Source organism: Falco punctatus (genome assembly GCF_963210335.1).
Source record: "Falco punctatus genome assembly, chromosome: 4".
In the NCBI taxonomy this organism is placed as follows: Eukaryota; Metazoa; Chordata; class Aves; order Falconiformes; family Falconidae; genus Falco; species Falco punctatus.
The window spans coordinates 82,342,536-82,363,612 of record NC_137583.1 but is presented as its reverse complement, the minus strand read 5'-3'; the positions used below and the strand labels follow the sequence as shown (position 1 = coordinate 82,363,612).

The following is a 21,077-nucleotide window of genomic DNA, read 5'->3' as shown; positions in this document are numbered from 1 at the left end:
CATGTATTTTTTTAGGGACAACCTGGGGTTGTTTGTTTGTTTTCTTTTCTCATTCTTTCACAAGCCATAATATCTGCATCTGAAAAAAACCCCAACTTAATCTAAAAATGATAATTTCAAACAATTGTTACTTTGTATTCAGTTTCTCCTATGCAGTATCTGTTAGTGTTATCTGATATTAGGCTTTGAGGGGCATGATGCAGCTATGCATAAAAAAAGTGCATGTAATTTTTAGCTCTTTGTTTCTTACAGCTATTATTAATTAAGGTTCCAATCCTGCAAATGCTTCTAGTCAAGCAGATTGCCATGAACGCAAACAGGACTCTGTAAAAACACGAGAGTACTCCCATGTGAAACTGGTGAGATGAATAGAGCCTGAGCTCTTCAGGGCAGTGAATATCTTTCTGTTCTGACTACTAGCTAGTTAGGGGTTTCTGCTCCAAGTCTAGAGCTCATCACACTATAAATCATAAGCAAACACACCTGCAAAGTAAGTGACATAATCCCAGCAGCTATTAAAACCCAGATATTTTGTAATTATTTATTCTTGGTGCCTATATATATGCATGTGTCTTTTTCTCCCTCCAGAGCAGAGAAAATCAGAAAGTACTAGGAATACACATTGTGAATAGTATTTTACTTATTAATGTGCAAAAGAGGTGATGAAGATTAGTAACTTATCACTGTCCTAATGTACCCTGATGGAGGCAGAATTATGAAATATGCCCCCTGCTGCTAGTCCTGCAAGGGCTTGGAAATATCAGCTAGAGGACAATAAGTATTTCAGGTAAGGGTAGGGTTTTTTTCTCTATTTCGGTCTTTGTAATGTAAGCGTACTGCATATTTACCCAGTAAAGGGGTATAAGTCATAGTGTAAAATATTTATTGCACAAAGACTCGAATCATCTGTATTTTTTATTCTGGGAGACTAAAGCTTGAAGCATAATCAGCAAAATGATAACTGTGCAGCACAGTAAGAAAAAAATCATTGTTAAAAATACAGAGTGCTGAAAGTACACTTCACCTTTCTTCATGGCACAACCGTGTCTGTATTTTCAATGGAGACTCTGGTAAAATGTCTTTCGAATACACAGACAGATCAAAATCCACCATGCAAATAGTATCAAATAATAATATGAATAATATGTAAAAATACAAATAATAAAACAAAAGCCTTTTCCCCCTTTGTGATTAGTAATTTTAATAGGAGAATGGTCTGAGTGTCGTGTCTAACTGTTAAGATCTGGAGAAAATGAAATGGAAAACATATTTTTCAGGCATCATTGACTTGCCTGCACATGCACTTTGAATACATTTCTAAATACAAATGAAAAATACGTATTATTAAAGTATATAAACCCTACAAGGCTCGTCATAACGGGTTTTTTTAGTTCAGTGTTCTTAAGTGGAGATAATACTAGAAAGAATGAAACAATTATTAAATTGCAATATAATATGCAGATTGGGAAACAAATAGTATTGTGCAAGATGGTTCAGTTTGCAAATAAATTATCTGTTTAAAACAAACACACACCAAAGTTTTGAAGAGACCTTGTTCTTGGACTTTTGAGTATTTAACATGTAATGCAATCTTCCCATAGCTTAAACTCTAAAAGCATTCTTGAAACATCATAGTTCAGGTGTGAAGCCTCAAGTACATTAACCATTTTAATATTTCATCAAATTATTTAAATTAAATAGGAAGCATAAGATATTTTACTGGTTAGAGTGGGCTGGCAATTCAAGTAACTTTTAATGATGTAATGCAAACTTGTAAATCATTTTCAGTGAGGGCCTCATAGTTCAGCACAACTTTTATGTAATATACTAAATTTCTGGCATAGCTTTAAAATTTGTAATACTTGGAGATCAAGAAAATTAGAACAGAATCCATATGTATACAGAAGAAGTAGCTGAAAATATGGATTCAGGCTTAAAGTTTTTATAGATACGTTGTAGTCTTTAAAGCAAAAATCATGTCTGATAAGTGTTAAACCATGGCACATGTAAACGTTAAAAAGAGTGAAATGGAAGTAAGCCACAGTAATGCAATGTTAAAGTTATGTGGTACGCATTGTGGTAGTGCAATTTCTTAGAAAAAATGCTTCCATGGCAAAGTGCAGTGAAGATACTGGTACACCGTAGGATTATGAGTGGTAAATGTGATTATCAGCCTCCTTAACTAGTCAGAGATTCAGTATTTTTGACAAGTCAGTCAACAAATTACTCATTTTCTGTGCAAGGATTTTCAGTTAAGGCATTCAAGCATCTCTGAAATGATGCATAATCCCCAGGCTTTATTATTGCTTATATCTGAGAGTTTCTATTGCAGCACAGGTATCAAGAGAAACGAATTATATTGCTTCTATGGGAGTTAAACAGGCAAAATTTAGGGAAAAAAGAAAAGGCTGAAAATAAACATACATCTGTTGTGAATCTGGATTGACTCTAAGGTTAAATAATGATGCCTGCCTTCACCAAATTGCCATGGAAAAATACGAACTGATCATAATTACAGTAGAATAAAACCTCGTCCTCTTGCTTTGGTAGGCTCTTGAGTACAATAAAATCTTTGGCTAAAATAAACTGAATTCTTATCTGTAAGCTTTCGCTTTGACAGTAAGAAGAAGGTTCTTAAATGGCGTAAAATTGCCATCTCTTTGCTGACCTACACAAAGTTATGACAGTTTATACCACTGGAATGGTGGTCCCCAAGTATGACTAGCTGTCTGTTTTTACTGTTATACACATTTCAAATACACAAACCACACACTAGAAAGAACTTTTCAAGAATCCTACTTACATTCTGATAAATATTCAGGAAGGTGGTTCTTTTAGCATCCAACATAAAAAAAAAATGAGCAAGACTACAAAAGTCCTGAAGAGGAGGAATTGTACACCGGTTCATTCAGGTCAATTTTATATGAACTCTTTCCCCATAAATCATAAGTTAAAAAAAATAAAACCCAACCACCACCACAACCAAAAAACAAAGCGAATGGCAATATTAGACCATACACGAAAATATAAATGATGTTCCAAACTGTGTTGGCTCCAGATGTTTTTATGAGTTAAATGGTTTACTGTTTTCATATATTTAAAACATTTGATTTTTTCACTTGATGTTATAAGCTTTGGGCAAACTTGCTGGCATTGATTTAAGTTATGCTTTTGTACCACATGTAGGTCAAAAGCACATTCTGAAAAGATACAATACAAACAAAAATTCAATCAGTAATATTGAGAGGTAGTAACTGCTTACAGTTTCTTTGCTAATTATTTCAGAGAAGCTTTGCACTGAAGCTTTCTTTAACTGAAAGGTTATAAATTTTTACTAAGGATGGTATCATATAGCCACAGTTATTTGATAACTCTGCACAGAAACTTTTTGAATCAATTCAGTAGGCGTTTGAAGTTATTTGCCTTAACATTAGTTGCCTGTATTTGCATTCTCCTTATATAGTTTAAAATGAAAGCATAAAGCTCTATAGAGATTTGTATTTTCAATTATGACGTGATTGAAACCTTTTATTAAAGAAGTAATAAGAACACTTGATGTAGCACTTGTGAACTTATTAGGGGGCTCAGGAGCCGAAGGAAGCACAGACCCGAATATTGAAGTTTGATAATGAAGCTAATGGCAAACACTTAGCTGTGCCGTTATAACTTGGCTATTGCGTTCTTCTTCGGTTTAGGTTTGGTTTTTTTTCTTCCTTCCTTTTTTTTTTTTTCTTCTTCACCTTTTGGAGCCTCTCCTACCTCTCCCTAAAAAGTGCTATTTGGCTCCGTCTCTTATTTCTCTTGGAAACCTAATCTTTCTCCCTCCCCCTCGCACCCTCTCACTTTCTTCATTGTGCTTCGCTTATTTCACTTTTTTTATCCTGTGCGCGAAATCCTGTGCGGCCATCCCCTAGAATTAAAAAAAAAAAAAAGGCACTTTTGCACCGTCTCGGCTTGGGACTTCCCCGGCCCCTTCGCAGCTGCGGCGCTGTCCGGGCTGCGGCGGCGGCCCTTGCAGGAGGGGTCCTGGCACGCCTGCCCCCGGCCCCGGCCCCCCCGACGGCGCCTGGCCCCGGGGCCGGGCCGGGCGGGCTGACAGCAGCAGGTTGGACGGCCGCGGCGGGGAGCGGTGCGGGCCGCGGGGAGCGGTGCGGGCCGCCGGGGGGGCCACCCTGCCGCTCGCCGCGCTCCCACCTGGGGCCGCCCGCGCCGGGCCCCGCCGCCCGCCCCCGCCGCCCCTCGGGCCGCCGCCGGCGGGGAGACGGGCCGGGGCCGGCGGGGCCGCCGCGGCCGGTAAGCGCCCCGCAGTCGCTGCTTCGTGGCACTGCCCGTGCCTGGGGGACACCAGCACCACCCCTGCGCTCGCAGCCCGGCGAGTGAGCTAACCCAAGAGGGGTTCAGCCATTGAGTTTTCTTTGTACTCCTCTCTTCCAATATTAGAGCACATATTGAAACGATAAACACAATGAAAAGCACAAAATATTTCATCAGTGTTGTAACTGTATATTTCCTTTATTCCGAAGAAATATCAAGTTTTGAACAGTGCACAGAGGCAGCAACTTCTGCTTTGGACGCCACTCTCTTTTAAAGACCGCATTGTTACAGTTAAATCTAAAGACAATTTTTAAAAAGCATTAGATGTCAGAAAAGGGGGGAAAATCTTACCGTCGAAAGACTGCTGCAGGTTCCAGCTCAGTCTGAAACTGCAGGGAAAAGTGGAGCAGCTGCTGAACAAAAGTTTTAGATTTTTTTTTTTTCAGAAAGTCTGCAAAACTAATTTCCCACAAAATAGGACTCAATTTCCGTTTAAGAAACTAGCTCTTGCAAATCTCATACAATTACTGATTTTTTTCCAATAGCAATTGAAATTCATTTTATCTTTCACACATGGACCTAAAATTTTAGACTTAACTTGCAGGAGCGCGATGGTTTTCCTTTTCGTTTTGTTTTATTAATCTTTTTTTTATTTTTTAATTTTTTTTAATTCTGATTTTGGGGGGGAGGAGGAGGAAGGTGGACTAAGGAATGAGAAACAAAACATTTCCGCAGAGGGCACCTCTTTGGTCGGTGATCAATAAGTGCGTTACCCTAATGTAGACCAGTTCACAGCCGCCTTCGTGACTGCTCTTAATTCCGCTAGACTCATGTTAAAAGAAAAAAAAAAAAAAAAGATTAAAAAAAAAAGCGCCAAGCTCTCTAGGTCGTCCCTCTTGAGCCACTAAAGACCACAACGAAGAAGATGAAGATATAGGGAATAAAAATCATGAGACTTCTCCTTTTGAAGGGGCAGGGGGCAGGAAGGGGAACTTGTCTTTCTGCGGCCGGACGGGATCGCCCGGTGAGCGCCGGCCGTAGCCTTGCAGAGCCAAGCCCCCGGTGCAGGGGTCACGGCGTGCGGGGCGTGCGGGGAGCGGGGCAGCGCTGCGGCTCGCCCCGGGAGCGGGGCCGCGAGGCGCGGGACAGCGGAGCGGGGGAATGCCCCGCACCCGCACGGCGCTGCTCGGCGCGGGGGGTGGCGGCGGCCGGCCGCCGTGGCCGCCTGCGCGCTGCGCCCGCACACCTGGGCGCGCAGGTGAGGCGCTGCCGAGCGCCCTCCGGCCCGCGGGGAACGGGGAGGCCGCAGCCCCCGCACCCCCGCCCGCCACCCCGGAGTCAGCCCCGCGATTTCGCCTCACGTCTTTATTGCGCTCCACTGCCCGCTCCTCGGGGGTCGGCGGCACCCCGAGCGGGCCTCGCCGGCCCCGACGGGGCGGCCGCGGGGGCACGGCCGGCAGCCGCCCTTCCCCCGCCCCCCCCCCCCCCCTTCAGCCCCGGGGGGCGCGTGCGGCCTTGCGGGCCCCGGGGCAGCCCCGCCGGTCGCCGCGGCGGGGAGGCGCGTTCCCGCGACCCGCCCGGGGGCAGGGAGAGGCGGGCTGCGCCCCCGCGGAGCCGCCCCCCCTCCGCTGCCGCGGGCGCCCGGGGCGCGGGCGCGCAGCGCTACCGCCCGCTGACGGAGCGGCTGGGCGCGGGGACGGCGCTGGCGTTTTGGAGGGAGTTTGCATGTGGTCAGTGCTGTGTTGCTAAGCCAGCCCCCAGCTCACATTACACACTACTGTATTTATAACCTCTCGGAGCCGTTTCCCCCTTCGAGCAGTTCTCTGGGACCACCTTCTATTGGCTTCAACCTCTCCCACTTCTTGACATCTGAGCAGCTCTGAGAAAGGCTCATCTAGGTCCGAGTGTTTATGCAGCGGAGACTGGCCACTAGGGCTAAAGACCTGGATTATCTGAGCTCAGCTGCCTGCTGCAAAGTCTGTCGTTGCCGTTTTGGAAAAAAAAATCCCAACCCCGATCTGTTTACAGTGAAAGTTGACAAAGGGTGGTGAAGTTGGATCTTTCCTAAACTCTCCTGCCTGGAACCTGAGACTTGCATGCCATGGATCACACACTCTTTGGCTGCCTGCGCAGCCCCCATGCCACTGCGCAGAGCTTGCATCCTTTCTCCCAGTCTTCTCTTGCCCTGCATGGAAGATCCGACCACATGTCCTACCCTGATCTGTCTTCTTCTTCTTCCTCTTGCATAATAGCGGGATACCCCAATGAGGAGGGCATGTTTGCCAGCCAGCATCATAGGGGGCACCACCACCATCACCACCACCACCACCACCACCACCAGCAACAGCAGCACCAGGCTTTGCAGACGAACTGGCACATTCCTCAGATGTCGTCTCCTCCCGCCGCGGCCAGGCACAGCCTCTGCCTTCAGCCCGACTCAGGAGGACCCCCGGAGCTGGGCAGCAGCCCCCCCGTCCTGTGTTCAAACTCTTCCAGCCTGGGCACTAACACCCCCACGGGGGCAGCGTGTGCGCCTGGGGACTATGGCAGGCAGGCTCTGTCCCCGGTGGAAACAGAGAAGAGGTCCGGCAAAAGGAAAAGCGACAGCTCAGGTAACGGCTCACGCTTTCCCCTGCGGGGCGGGACCCCCGGGCGGGGGGTGCCGGGGGGAGCTGCGCTGCTGGGCCCGGGTCCCCCGCCGCGGCTCGGCTGGGCTCGGCTGGCCCCGGCCGCCGCCGTGAAGCCGCCGCCCGCGGACACCGGGCCGCCGGGGCGCTCCTTCCTCGGCGCGCTCTCGGGCTCTCCATCACCGGAGCGAGCTTGATTGGGGCTACGGCGGGTGCGTGCGGGGCGGGGGGGGGCGAGCGAAAAGTCAAAATCCAGCACGTGATAGAGCATGAAATCAAGGTGGTGGCGGCGGGGGGAGAGTTTCCTACGGGCACGGAGCGAAACGTTCGCAGTTTAGGTGAGGATTTTCGCATCTGGCCCCGCGTCCCCCTCCCCCCCGCCCGACACGCCACCTCCGCTTCAAAATTCGGAATATAGCGCGCTCCATCCCCTCCGCCCCTCCGCCGCGGGGCTGCCTGCGGTTCCCAGGCGATTGCACAACGCTTGGAAACTGCCTTGGAAGTGGGATTCGGGAGAGGAGCCGGTGCCTTGCTGCTGCCCCGTAGGATCTGGGGGCGCCTGCATCAGATCCTCCGCGGGGAAGGGGCAAAAGGGGGAGCCTGGAAAGCGGCCGGGCGCGGACAGGGGTTTCGGAAAGCCACCGCACCTCCGTTTGCTGGTGGCGGGGGCGGGGGGGGGAAGGAGCTGCCTGCCTTTTAAAATCGCTGCAGTTCTTGCTTCAAGACGAGCAGAAAAACTACTGTAGACTCGCAGTCATTCCAGGGCGATGATTTGGCATCACTGAGTGCGCAAAAAACCAGCTTGACATAAATCTCCGCTTTCTAAAACGGCAAAGCCTGTCACAGCCCCGCTCTGACAAAAGCCACGCGGCGGAGGCAGCGCGACAGATGGCACTTCCCTTAGGGCACACGTAAACCGGGGGGGCGGGGGGGGTGTCATCAAAAACATAGCGAGGCAGGCAGGAGGCACCTGAGAAAGAGAGGGCTCAAGGGTTTGGAAACACAAGAGCAAGCGCACCAAATTGTTTGTTGTTGAGGAAGAGAAAGTGAAAGGTTATTCCAGATATTTATGAAGTTCACAACTGAAACCATGACCTCTTCACTTGAAACGTTGTGAACTTGGTAAAGTGGTAAGCAACAGAAACTATTTTAAAAAACAGCCCTCAAGGATATCATCATTTTCTTTGTTGTCCGATACATTAAGAAACGTTTACAAGTAATTCAGAATGGGTTTAACTGAATTTAATCTTACGTAGCTGGTCTGCGGGCTGATAACTCTTCCAAGATTAAAACCCGTACTTAGTTAAAAATGGTGGCAAAATCTGTTGTTGCATCTTCATTACATTTTATGAGATAAAAAGAATTCTCTGGTTTTGTGAGGTGTATGAGAAACGCTAAAATTTGAGTCCTCGTTACGGCTGGGAACATAACTGGATGCCTGCGGGTGTAAGGACTTACTGTATTTGTCAGTCGATCTAAAGCTGAAGGAAGAAAGGAAATTGGTCCCTCTCACTGTCAGGGAAGTATCTGCATCGCTTTCTGTTTATTTCATTTTGCAAAGCAAACCAAAAGAACACCAGGAGGGAAAGTCCCAAACCTTAGCCTCAAAGTGACTGGAGCCTTCCACTAGATTTGGGGACAAGGGTTCGGAGCCTTTAGCCATGGTTAGGCTTTTCTTGTGCTCTACTCCGAATCTCACTTTCTAAGACTTTCTGAAGATAAAGGCAGGTAACTATTTCCTCCTCCCTTTCCCTAAGAAAAAAATATTATGGCTGTTCACACAATCGTGGATCTCTCAAACTGAAAACGGGCATCTTTTGACGACAGCAACTGTTTAGCTGCTGTATCTTTGGTTTTTCTTCAGGGAAAGCCTGAGTTTTGGACTGAACATTTAACCCCACCCCTTTATGAAGCCTGAGCTCTGGTGCTGGATATTTAATGCCCTTCTAATGTATGGCAGCAAGAACTATTTTTAAGTCGCTGCATTTCTGTATTTGTCATCCATAATTGCCCCTCGTTTGATTAAAAATCACCCCCTTTATTTCTCATTAAGCTGTTTTTTTAAAACAAATTCCTGTACTTGAAAGAATTTAATCCACGCCTTCCTCACTTTTGGGAGACATATTCATCACACTTGGATCTATTTCAGTAAGCATTTGTATAAAGTCTTAATAGTAAATAACTAAGAAGTGAAGAGAGACTGTTTAAGTTTCCGTGCCAGCATTCTGAGACAATTATTGATGTTCTTGCTTATTTACAGATATGTTTCCTCTTTTTAAGCATATCACTTAAAGCCACAGAATGTTCGTGTTTTCTTGAGCACTGAATCTGTTCTGCATTTCAGAGCTGAATTAACCTTAGGCTACCCCTTTCTTGCACTACTCTGCTTTTATTGCTGGATGTTTAAGATCAGGAACGTTGATTCGTAAAGCTGAGTATACAGATCGTTCAAAGAAAGTAAAACGTGAGCATTCCTTGTGTCATTTATCTCCCCAACTAGTAACTGTTGCTCAGCCATAAAGATACTCTGAAAATTGACCAGCAGAGATTCCCCATTTTACTTATTTGTTACGATGGCGGGAGTGTAATTTTTAAAAATTATAAACAAAAATCCAGAGGGCGAGCAAAATTTTGGACAATAGGAACTGTGTGTTTGTCCCTGTGCTTGCTTGTTTCCCCTGGAATTAACATATTGCAGGGGAATGGGAGGATAGAAACATTTTGCAGTCTGCTCTGTTACGCTTTTGTTTGGGATTGAGAAAGCAAGGTGAAATGCGCTTTCATGGTAGTTTTATAAGCTGTCTGACTTACAGTTTTCTTTTGCCCTAACCCAGGTTTAAGCAGTTTGGGAAGTTCCCTTTGAAGATATTGGATAGGCTGCTACAGAACAGGGTGAAATTGTCCACTGTTCTGGTTGTAAAGGACTGGGAAATACTGCTTACTCTAGTCATCAACCCCTGCCTGCTACAGCTGTCCGCGTCTCCAGGTTTTGTAGTTGCTCTCTCATTATCTTCAGAACATTCCTTCCAACCTGCGTAGGCCCAGAAGTGGGTCAGTAAACTAGCCTGTGAGTTGAGGAGTGATGCACACAAATCTTTAGATGTTAACATTTTGCAGTGAATAATGGCATCTGCATCCTTGCCTTTGTAACTCAGCTCTGCATGTGTCAAGGATGTAGGAGTAAAAAGACGATACTAAATTTGAGGATAGGTTACAAATAAAATTGCTGATTTTAAAGTGCACTAATGGTCAGAATTATCTGTGTGCTAATGAGGTGCGGATGAAAACCATGCCGAGTGTATAAAAAACATATTCTTGGAGTGCTTTGTTGCTTTGTGGTACGAGTTGTTCTATATGGAATACTTTGGATTTTTCTAATGCCTCCTCTTCTCATTACTTGCCTGTAACTTTTAGGGCCATTTTATTTCTGGGTTTTATAAAGTAGGTTTTCGCTCTGAGATGATGCGGAACATATCAAATGCAAAATTACTACTGCGGTTGTCTAAGTTGGCTCACTTAAGTCCAAGTTTTCTTAAAACTTCAGTCAGGAGAAAAGCATACCAATGCCTATATAGGAAGTGTAATCTTGGTTTACTAAGAAATATAAAAAGAAAGTGAATCCGGTAGCCCTACGGAAGCCTAAAATCCTATGGCAAAAAAAATATCTGCACTATGCTGAAAAGACCAGGGGGAGGCTGAGTACTGTTGATGGAGTTCTTCTAAGCACTATAGCTATTCAAACTTTTAATTGCGATAGATAAATGCAAGTTATAAGCAAATTTGATTCCAGTTAAAGTTTAATGTAATTAAACACATGTCCCCAGGCATGAGAAACCTTTTTTTAATTTTTATTTTTATTTTCATTTTTATTTTTATTTTTATTTTTATTTTTTAAAGTTTGACATGGAAAAATGTTTTTATATGGTGCAGATTTCCAAAGAAAGGCTAGCAGGTAATAACTATTCATATTTTTGATTCTATTTACAATAGTATAATACAGAAACACTGCTGTTAAACCTACAAAAACAATTCAGGAATCCAGTGTTTCAATAGCTGTTCTGCTGGGTTTTGTTCACTAAGAAATCAAATGAAAAGAAAACAATACTCTTTTTTTCCAGTGTTTTAACATCTTTTACAACCTACCTATTCTCAACATGCAAGCAGTAAAAAAGTTACATCTCCAGGGAATTTATTTTAAACAGATCTATATATCATAAATCATATGTACTTGTTTGAAATGGTTTCTAAAAAGCAGGTCATTTTGATAAATGATTATAAATACTGTGAAATCATGGGTTTTGAGGACTTCTGATTGGTTTCTGAAACACATCATGAAGAAAAATGAGCTGCACACTTGTAGTCAAAAAGAACTGTGTAACTGATTCATCAATGTGTCTGTGCTTTTCAGCGTGGTTGTAAACGGAAGCAAGAAAAAATACATGATAAAGCATAGTTTTTCTGGAAAGAGTTAATTTGTTTGGTAAGCAGTATCAAAGCATCACTTACCATTAAAAAACTCCATCAACAACAACAAAACACCTCTGTAGATTTCAGAAATGAAACAAGTTCAAAATCCAGTGAATAATGATCATACTTCTAGGAGAAAACTTTTAAGGCTGATTGCTTAGCAAATGTTGGCTAACAGGCTGCTTGCTGGATTGTTTAATAGTTGCAAATTTGCAGTATGTTCACTTTTGCTCTCAGGAAACACAATCAGGAACTTTTCTAGGACTGCAAAATTTTTAAACACTATTTTACTAATACAGTTTCAGAATTCTTTGCCCATAGCCAAAGAGTAATTTTGTGTAGACAGAAATAAGTATGGCTTCTAATTATGTATTTCTGTCTGTTTATACATATAATTCAGTAGGATTTACACTCACACACACGCACACACCCCCAACCTGCCATCCCAATCCAGACAGGAGCACAAATGTTTTTGTGAGAAGGTCTATTGACTCTAGTGTAACTATTGAAGTGCTCAAGGTTTTTTAAGCCATTAGAGTTTAATTGTATTACTCTGTTTTAAATCTTCAGCACAGAAATGTAATTGCATGTTATTCTGGTATTATTTTGTATTAAGCACTATCAGGGATCCCAGTCTTCAAAGCAAAGTCACCAAGGGGTCTGGATGACTATGAGGTGTTGTACTAGAACCAAATGTAGAAGGAGGTATGGACACGTGGGGCTTAAAGATCCACATATTCTGGCAATATCTGGAGAAAACGTCACTAAAACTTTTCAAAAAATTATAGTTGTAGTTACATTTTAGGATTTTTAAACTGCTGTTGCATGGTAGGGAAAGAGAAATGCTTTATAATTCTTGCATATATTGATTGGTAAAATGTTAGGGTTGCCTGCTTATTTGAGCATTGCCAATTCAGCATTATATATATATAAATTTAATTTTAATTTCACTGGTCTTAGCATCCTAGGATAAAATTTGTCCTAACATATCTAGAATAACTTCTCTAGTATTTTGCACAGTAAGTAACCAGATTCTGGATTTTTTTAATCAGACTTGTTGCCCGTTTTAGACTTGCTAATTATTTATTAAGTGCTTTTTAAGTGAGCCTGTTCATCTGCATATAGTTTGCCGTTTGGAAATACTCATTCTTTAGTGACATGATGACTTCATATGCTGTATCTCTGAAATCCCTAAGAGCAGGATTGAGCTCTGTGTCTTGAAATTCAAGGGAAGGTGACAACATTATCTTTGCTGCTGTCTGCTAATAATCTGGATTATTGCTTTCAGCAAATACAGTATTACACAGCAGCATGAATGTTTGCTGTAGCATGTTTCAGTAGCAAAATGTATTCTACCGAGCAGTTTTCCCAGTCTCTGGAAAGAAAAAGAAAGAAGTCTGGTTTCATTGCTAGAATGAGAAAAATTTAAATCCATCAGTAAAATGTAGTTATGGTGGGGTTGGGTTCAATCCTTATTTTTGCTATGTTATCCTGTGTCCTTGTTCTAATACACTTAAGAATGCAACTTGAAAGGCTGTGAAAGGAAAGTCATATTTTTTAAATATAAATACTTGCATATGTCGCTAATAAGGTTTCTAACTAAAATAGTGTGGGTTTAGAGAAGTTTGATAAACGGTGCTTGAGGCCACTTCATTACATCAGTGCACAGCTGGGCACTTAACCCAGCCTTATGATCTATCTCAAACTTGTGTCCTGTCCTTTTATATCTGTTTCCTCAACCCATACAATGGCTACAGCAGAGCTTTCCTTCCATTTGTAAAGTACTGTAAGTTTTTATTAAATGAAAAGCTTTGTGTGAATGTGTGTGCACGCGTGCTTTTCGTAGTAGGCTTTAAAGACTCACAGATCTGCATCACCATTTCTCAAGCACTGCTGGTGGCAGAGTAGGAGCGAGACAGTGTGCAGCCACCCCGCAGCAAAGAGCCTTCCTCCCACTTCTCAGCCAGGCAATCGCATCACCTTTACCAGCATGAGTTTGTGTGGCTGCATAGGTGTATGCAGCAAGAAGGCGTTTGACTTCTCGGGTGAGTGTCTGGGGTCTTTGATGGCTGGGTAACTGCTTTTCTGTTATATTTCATGAAAGTTTCAATTGAAAAATAGCCTGGTGTAATTGTGTTGGATGCACACAATCTAGGCTTAAGTGTTTGAATAAAAAAAGTTACTAAACTAAAGTTTATAAACACACATTCTAAGGGAAGTTTCACCTGGAAGATACTGATGACAAAGCTCCCACTGATTTTTTGTAGTACCAGATTTTAAGATGTCTGTTCTTAACTATGAATGTAGCTTAGCTTGTGAGAAGGAGATAGACCAGTTAGCCATGCTACAGCTCGTGTTTTTTGTGCTACGCTGTCTTGCATGCTTCCAGCGGCAAACACAGCAAAAGAATGCTTGTTTAAAAAAACACTGCTGCCCTTGGTCTTAGTTTTCTAGCATTTGTTGTCCTTGTTATTTATGAATATGTATTACAAAGTCTGTGTCCTTTGATAAGTTTACCTAAACCATATCCATTTACAACAATATTTTAATAGACAAAAATGTAAATCACACTGATGTTATTCCATATCTTCTAATTTTATATATTAATCTGTAATATTGCTAATGCAGAGTTACATTACTGTATCCTAGCATTCACTAAGTGATGCAGAGTGGGCAAAAAAATCATTAATATAATGGGATATAGTAGTAGACAGTTCATTGTCATACATGAAAAGTTTCTTTTGAAGTCTTCTACTAGTGTTATAAATAGACAACTTGGGCTCTTAAAATTCTTCTTGTTAACATCAATGATATTAAAGATGTAATATTCATTGTAAATTGGGGAGGATGCCCTTCATCTTGAGATCTTGGACCTACAGAAGACAGTAACATACCGCCTATTTGTAACATGAGTTTATTTTCCATATGGAATGTTAATTTTACAAATAGTTTTGGCGGTAGGTTACTTGAGTGGAAGTTGTGCATATTACTAAATAGGCATGTGATTATACATCAAAAGAAAAATCAGAAGTCACATTTGGAAATTGGCTACTGAATATTTTGTTGTTTAATGATGAATGTAATCATTCAGTACCATGCAGTTTAAAATCACTGGAGCTTCTTGCTCGATACAAAGAAAAAAAGCAGTCTGAACCTTACTTTGAAAGTTACCTGTGATGAATAAACCTTGCAGTAGTGGGAAAAGGGGCCCTTAAAATACATAAACAGAAGAAAACAGACATAAAAACTTAATGGTCATTTGAAGGAAAGGTTATTTTGTATTTGAACCTAAATTTCCTTTTATCTTTCTTTTTAACTAATGAAACAAAATAATTGACAAAACAGCAGAAGAATCAAGTCTCAAAGGAATGAGTCACATCTTTCATTTATGATGGAAAGGCATAGTTCTACTAAACCAATAAAATCCAGTGGATTATGAAACCCTAACTGGAAGCCAAGTGATCTTTTTTTCTTTCTTTCTTTCTTTTCTTTCTTTTCTTTCTTTTCTTTTCTTTTCTTTTCTTTTCTTTTCTTTTCTTTTCTTTTCTTTTCTTTTCTTTTCTTTTCTTTTCTTTTCTTTTCTTTCTTTTCTTTTCTTTCGCTCTCTCTCTGTCTTTCTTGGTCTTCTTTTCTCTCCTTCTTTCTTTCTGTTCCTCTCTCTTTCCCTTTCTTGCTCTCTCTCCTTTCTTTTTATGAAGCTGCCTCTTGAACTAGAGAAAAATTGGTTGATTGAACATTATTTTATAGCAAATAGGATATGAAAAACTAAAACTGAAACAGATTACTGCAGGCTTTTAAAAGCTTTCCTTCTGCATGCTCTCAGATCTCTAATAAGTTTTTTTTTTTTATTTTTAGCAAGTGAGCCTGAACAAATGCTGCCTTACATAAACTGCGTTAGATGCACTTCAGTAGCCTCTGACACCGTTGTGGGTTTTAATTCTTAGACTGTGGTCCCATGATGATGCCAGCATACATTTAATTTTGTATGTTGGGAGATGAATGAATTCTTGGGTGTGCTTAAGTCAAAACTAACTATTGAGTGGAGCCAGGACTTCACAGCAGAATTAGTCAGATAACTTTGATACAAATACACCTGAAGTTAAGTGTATGTTTACACATTGATGAACTGGGGGCATTAGTCACTTAAATTTACCAAGCGGAAAAAACTGTTTCCCACTTTGGTCGTTCTAAAAATAGATTCTAAAAAATCTGTTGGACATATGTGGACTGACAACATAACTCTGAAGAGACCGGGTTTTCTACCTGCCAAGCAAAAAATGGCATGTTATAGAAGTACGCAGTGTACCCTGAATGTGCATGGGGGCTTCTTTGGAAGGGGATGTTTTTACAGGGTGAGTGAGTCTCCTCAGGCACACAGGTCTCAGTAGTTTTTCAAGCCTTTTATTTTCTTCCAGCTGGTGCAGAACACCAGAATGCTGCAGACCCCATCCTTACAGGGTATGTGGACAAGCAAAGCCTACTTGTTAAAATGTGCTTATTACCATAAAAAGAATGGTAGGAACAGTGACTAGATGCCTCCTAAATTCATGAAAATATCAGTTAGTTTAGTGAAGGAGAAAGAACTGAAGTCAGATCTCTTGATAAACTATACAAAAGCATATTTTGAAACGCTTTGGTACACTGAGCTGGTAAAAATGGTGTGAATGGAAGCCTGGGCAGCCATCAACTGCTCAAAGATGCATTGTAAAGCTTTGTGCTTAGAATTCCAGACAGTATCTTTCTGCCAGAAGAAAACAGCAGTCTAAAGGGGGGGTAAGGCATCTTCACTCCTTTCAAACTGGTATTTTCTGAACTAGACTTTAAAGCCTAGTAAAAGTCCACAACTCTTACTTGCCTTACAGATGGCTTAGGGAGAACTGAGAATCTTGCAAGTCCTCTGCACTTTGGAATTACTGATTTGATTGACTCAGAAGTGATGTAGCAGCATAAAGCTTTTTTTTTTTTTTTTTTTGCTTTTTTTTAAATTCTTTTGATATTCTTTTTTTTTGGGAGTACCACAATAACCTCAAGCCTCAGCTGTATGCTAAGTCTTTGCGTTCCTGAGGACATTAGGACAATACACACTAATGGTCTCACTCCTGGATCCCTCTCCCTCCCTCTTTTTTTTTACACAAGTCCATTTCTGAAGGAGTATATGCCTGTATATCCTTTCAATTTCTATTTATCCTTGCAGAATGAACACTTTATTGCAAAACAAGAATACCACACTTTAATCAGATTTCCATTAGATGTTTACCTAAATATCTTAAGAACTACAGTGATCTGCTACATAGAACAGTACTTTTAGGTAATGTTAGTCTGATTGGTAGGCAATGCAAGATGAAACAGTTATCGATCAGTGGAGCAGAGTCAGATAAAAATAGGAGGCTTCATTAGCAGTTATCCATAAGGCATCTTGAATCTGCAGCACTATCTTTTGTATTATTACCACTTTAATTTACATGATTTTCTAATAGATTATATTATTGGACCAATAAAAAGTGACTATTTTGCCTGTATTACTTGTTTTTATGAAACAATATATTAATATTAAAAGTAGTGAATAGAACAACATAAATTATAAATAAAAAAATGATGTGAATACACAACGAGAAAAAGCTGGAGACAAGGCTGCAAATATTTTGGATTGGTTTACATTATGAAGAAATATGCTGCCAAACTTTCCTGTAGCTTTGGTTTAACTTTGCATTTTAATTTTTTTTCTCTGCTCATTCTGACCCCTTTGCTTTTTACACGTCGATACATTGCTACAACTTTACAAGTCAAACATCTTTATTGCTTTAATGTGAGAGTATGTACAGAAATCTAACAGTATTCAAACACTATAAAGCTATCTTTATGTCACTGGTTCCAAACTGAAGTTTAGGCATGCACAGTAGGTGCCAATTGAGTTTGTAGTCTGCTGGCATGAGAAGTATCAGAGATTTAATATTTTTGTATTTGCAAACATATCGGGAGAGCTTTGCCAGACATGACACCAAAACAAACACTGTTTTTTGGATACAGATCGTGTGTTTCAAGTACAGTAGCTGAATGTGTCCAGCCTTTTTGAAGTGTGTTTGGTGAAATATAACTTACAGAATGACCCAATCCTTCAAAGTTCTTGGGAAAGCTGTTTCTTTCCCTCCTGCAAAAGTAACTCAGTGCTTTGCCAGTCTGTACACTGATGCTCCCATCCTGTCAAAACTTAGGTTATAGTGTGTAATTCACTTGAAATTAGCAGTATGATGTTGCAAAGGTTAAGCACAGGCGTGTCAGTTGCTAGTCAGTCATTGATTCCTTCAGCTTGATGGTGTGCAGCTAAGAAGTGTTTGTTGTTCCACAACATATGGGTAGATACCATAAAAATATTATTTATGAAGACTCTGGCTTGCTTTGTGTTTTTCAAGCATGCTTCCACAACTAATCGATAGTCTTAATTCACACATACACGAACTAAAAGCTGCATCCATGTTAACCTTGAAACATATGGTTGACTTGATTATGTGGATAAATTGAAAGCTTGATGCTACCCATATAGTGGAGTCTGGCTACATGTTATTGCTGGTCTATTAATTAAAAGGACCTTGTTAATGTATCAGCAGAGTCTTACTAAAAAAGGCAGAGGTGAAATCCACACCGAGCTAGAAAAGCAGGAAGTACCGCTCTTATCTGAGGTATTCGCGTGACCCTACGTGGACCCTTACTAGATCAGAAGTTATTTGCTGGGGGTATGTGTTCCCTAAATACTTCTGGAAGAGTCCTTCTGCAAGTTTGGGAATGGAAGCAAGTCCAGGGGACGTGTAGCATGTTGCACAAGAAGCGCAAAAATCTCACTAATCAGCCTTTGTACCTTCTCTGCCATGCCATTTAATGTCTCATGTATCTTGGCCCTGCATAAAGCCTAAGAGCTAGCTTTATGCAGTTAATTTCAAGTTTCTTCATAAAAGCAGACAGCATTTCCTTTCCTTCCAGGGCAGGAATGCACAGACATAGGAAAATAATGCTCACAAAAGAGACCTTGGGGAAGCACAAAGCATCTTTTTACAGGGCCAAAACAGCTTTGTCCTTGGTTTTGCCAGTACAAGGCCATGGGCTGCTGCTTGCTCTCCTCAGGGTGAGAGCTATGGTTTAGAAGGTCATATTTTGCCATGAGAGTTTGCATGTTGCTTTTATCAAATTTTCTCTCCAACATGTTTTCAGACTGTTTTGCAAATATTTGACTTTAAAACCACTTAGCAGACATCAAATCCTCTTTCCCTACCCTGGCCCTCTCTTGGCTCCTTTCTGAACCTTGCCAAAACCAAAACTGATTAAATGATCCTACCGTTCAATCAAACTCTTTTGAAATTCCCTTCCCAGAATCGTTCTGGTTCCAGCTTATCCTCTCAGAATTAAACTTATTACCCTGTAAGGCATTGCCAAACTGCTGCTCAGCCAGTGTTTTGGATCCGGTTTCTTATCTACCTCAGTGTTTAATCCGTGTTGTCTGAAGGGTGTTCTTTTTCCATTCACACTCTTCTCTGTCTTTGGTATGGCTCATGTACATGCAGGAAACATCCAGAAGCAATATTCTGTCATTATCCCAACGGCTTCAAACCATCAACTGTTTACTGTGAACTTACTTTTGGTAACTGTCAGTCAGTTGTGGCTTTTGTATGCATTTATGGTGTGTCAGAAAAGTGTGCAAGGCTGAGAGTAAACAGGAGAAAAGAAAAGAGAAAAAAAAAATGTTTCATGTGCTCTCGTCTTCTTGAGGTCTTAACTTCATAAGGGCGTGCACCACAGAGCAGATTCTGTACACAGCTGTAGCGGAAATCCAGCACAACCCAGACATAACAGTGCTGATGGTTAATATTTAATACAAGTGATATACCCAGTGTTGAGCAGACCCTTGTGTAAAAAGGGAGTACTGGAAACTAACCCAAATTGGTGAAAAAAATACGAATCTAACATTCTTAAGAGGCACTCTTAATTCCAAGACTTTAGGTAATAATTACTTGTGCCAGAAGGAATGTGCTTCAAGGAAAGTAAAGTCTCATTTTGAAGGGGCCTGCAAACTCTTTAAATAGCATTGGAAATTTGTCCTTTCAGTCTAGTTTTCTGTAAGATTTTTGAAAACAGTAAAATATTTGTTCGTGATTCCATATCATTGATATAATAGCCATGAACATACATTTGGTGTGTGTGCAAGTGTGTGTGTGTGCATGTGTGTATCAAATCTAAAATAAGGGCAGGTAGGGACCTGGATAGTCCACTTGATCTGACTGGACCAGCACTGGGTTATGCTGTGCTATGGCATTCCTGAACATATTTTAAAAACAGTTTGGAGAGGATGAGGGAGCTGCAGGCAGGGAGAGAAAAGAAAAGTACAGGAGCCTTGCTGATACATTCTGAGCACTTGGACTTGGCAATTTTGCAGTTATTTTCAAGTATCTAGAGTTTTTCAGCGTAGTATCAGCAAATAGAGTTCATGGTAAAATTACAGAAGATATTAAATCTGAACTCTGGAGACATAAATTCACATGAGGATCAGATCACAGGATTGGCTGCTTTCCGGCTAGTCTCCAGTGGGCTTTTTTCCATATCACAAAAATCACCATACAGTTTGGCACAACCTTCAGGCTCAGTGAAGAGGGTTCTGTTCCAGGACTGAAATAGCCAAAAGCACTAAATGCCAGAATTGAGGTGCATTTGCAGTGTAAGACGGAGACAGTTTTACAGCTTTTGTCTCAACTCTTCTTTCCCTTTGCTAGGAATAAATCTCTGGGTTTTGGTAAGAGTTCTATCAACTTTATAGAGGAAGGAGGGAGGAACCAGACACTAACCTTAGTACTTGTGACTTTATAACTAATGAAAACTTAGAAGTGTGTTGTGTTAGTAACTCACATTTCTGCAGCACACATTAGAATCTAATAGACAGTATTTGAGAAGATTTAAAAAATAGGTGAACAGATATATTCCTGGTCAAAATTAGAAAAAAAAAATAAACAAGAAAGTTACAAACTTCTGAAAGTGATGGAGTCCTGCTCCCTTCCCCCACCTCCCATCAGCAAGCTGATGTTTCCAGCAACTTCAAAAACAGAAGACTTCTCTAATCCTAAATGTACATAAGGAACAGATTAAAGTCCTGATTTGTGAAAAAATTTGAGCATATGCTTAAGAACCATTGACTTCAATGGGAGTTAAACATGTCCCCACACACGCTTCTTGAACTGGAGACTAATAAGGATATTAAAAAGGATCAAGAGGCTGCCCCCCTTCAGGAAATGCTGCAAAACTGTCATAGCTGAAAGCTTTTTTTGTCATAGTCATATCGACTTTCATCACTACCCTTCTCACTTCACTTCCAACCTTCACAAAGAGGAGAAAATCACTCTTCCCTTCTCTTCCCATCTCTTCTCCATGCTACTTTATGCCAGGCTAAGATTTCTCTGTCTTCAAAAAGGACAGGCACTACAGACTGCACTGTCCAGTAGCAATGCCTTTATTTCCAGTGTAATGAATGTGGATGACTATCAGATGGCACAGTGGATGGTGGTTGAACAACCCCCCTGAGCGAAATAATTATAAGATAATTATTTACATTGCTGTCTAGCTATGCGGACCTAGGAATGATTGGAAGGGCAGAAAACACAGGGCAACTTTAAAACAAACCAAAACAGTTTA

At 41.4% G+C, this 21,077-nt stretch overlaps 1 protein-coding gene across 1 annotated transcript in view; it reads left to right on the top strand.

Moving 5' to 3' along the window:
• The first annotated feature begins 6,121 nt into the window (after nucleotides 1-6,121).
• Nucleotides 6,122-21,077, top strand: part of MEOX2 (mesenchyme homeobox 2) — a 54,283-nt gene continuing 39,327 nt past the window's right edge. The window contains exon 1 of the mRNA XM_080386058.1: nucleotides 6,122-6,926. Within this exon, the coding sequence (XP_080242184.1) occupies nucleotides 6,416-6,926 (511 nt within the window). The 5' untranslated portion in view covers nucleotides 6,122-6,415. The remainder of the gene's footprint in view (nucleotides 6,927-21,077) is intronic.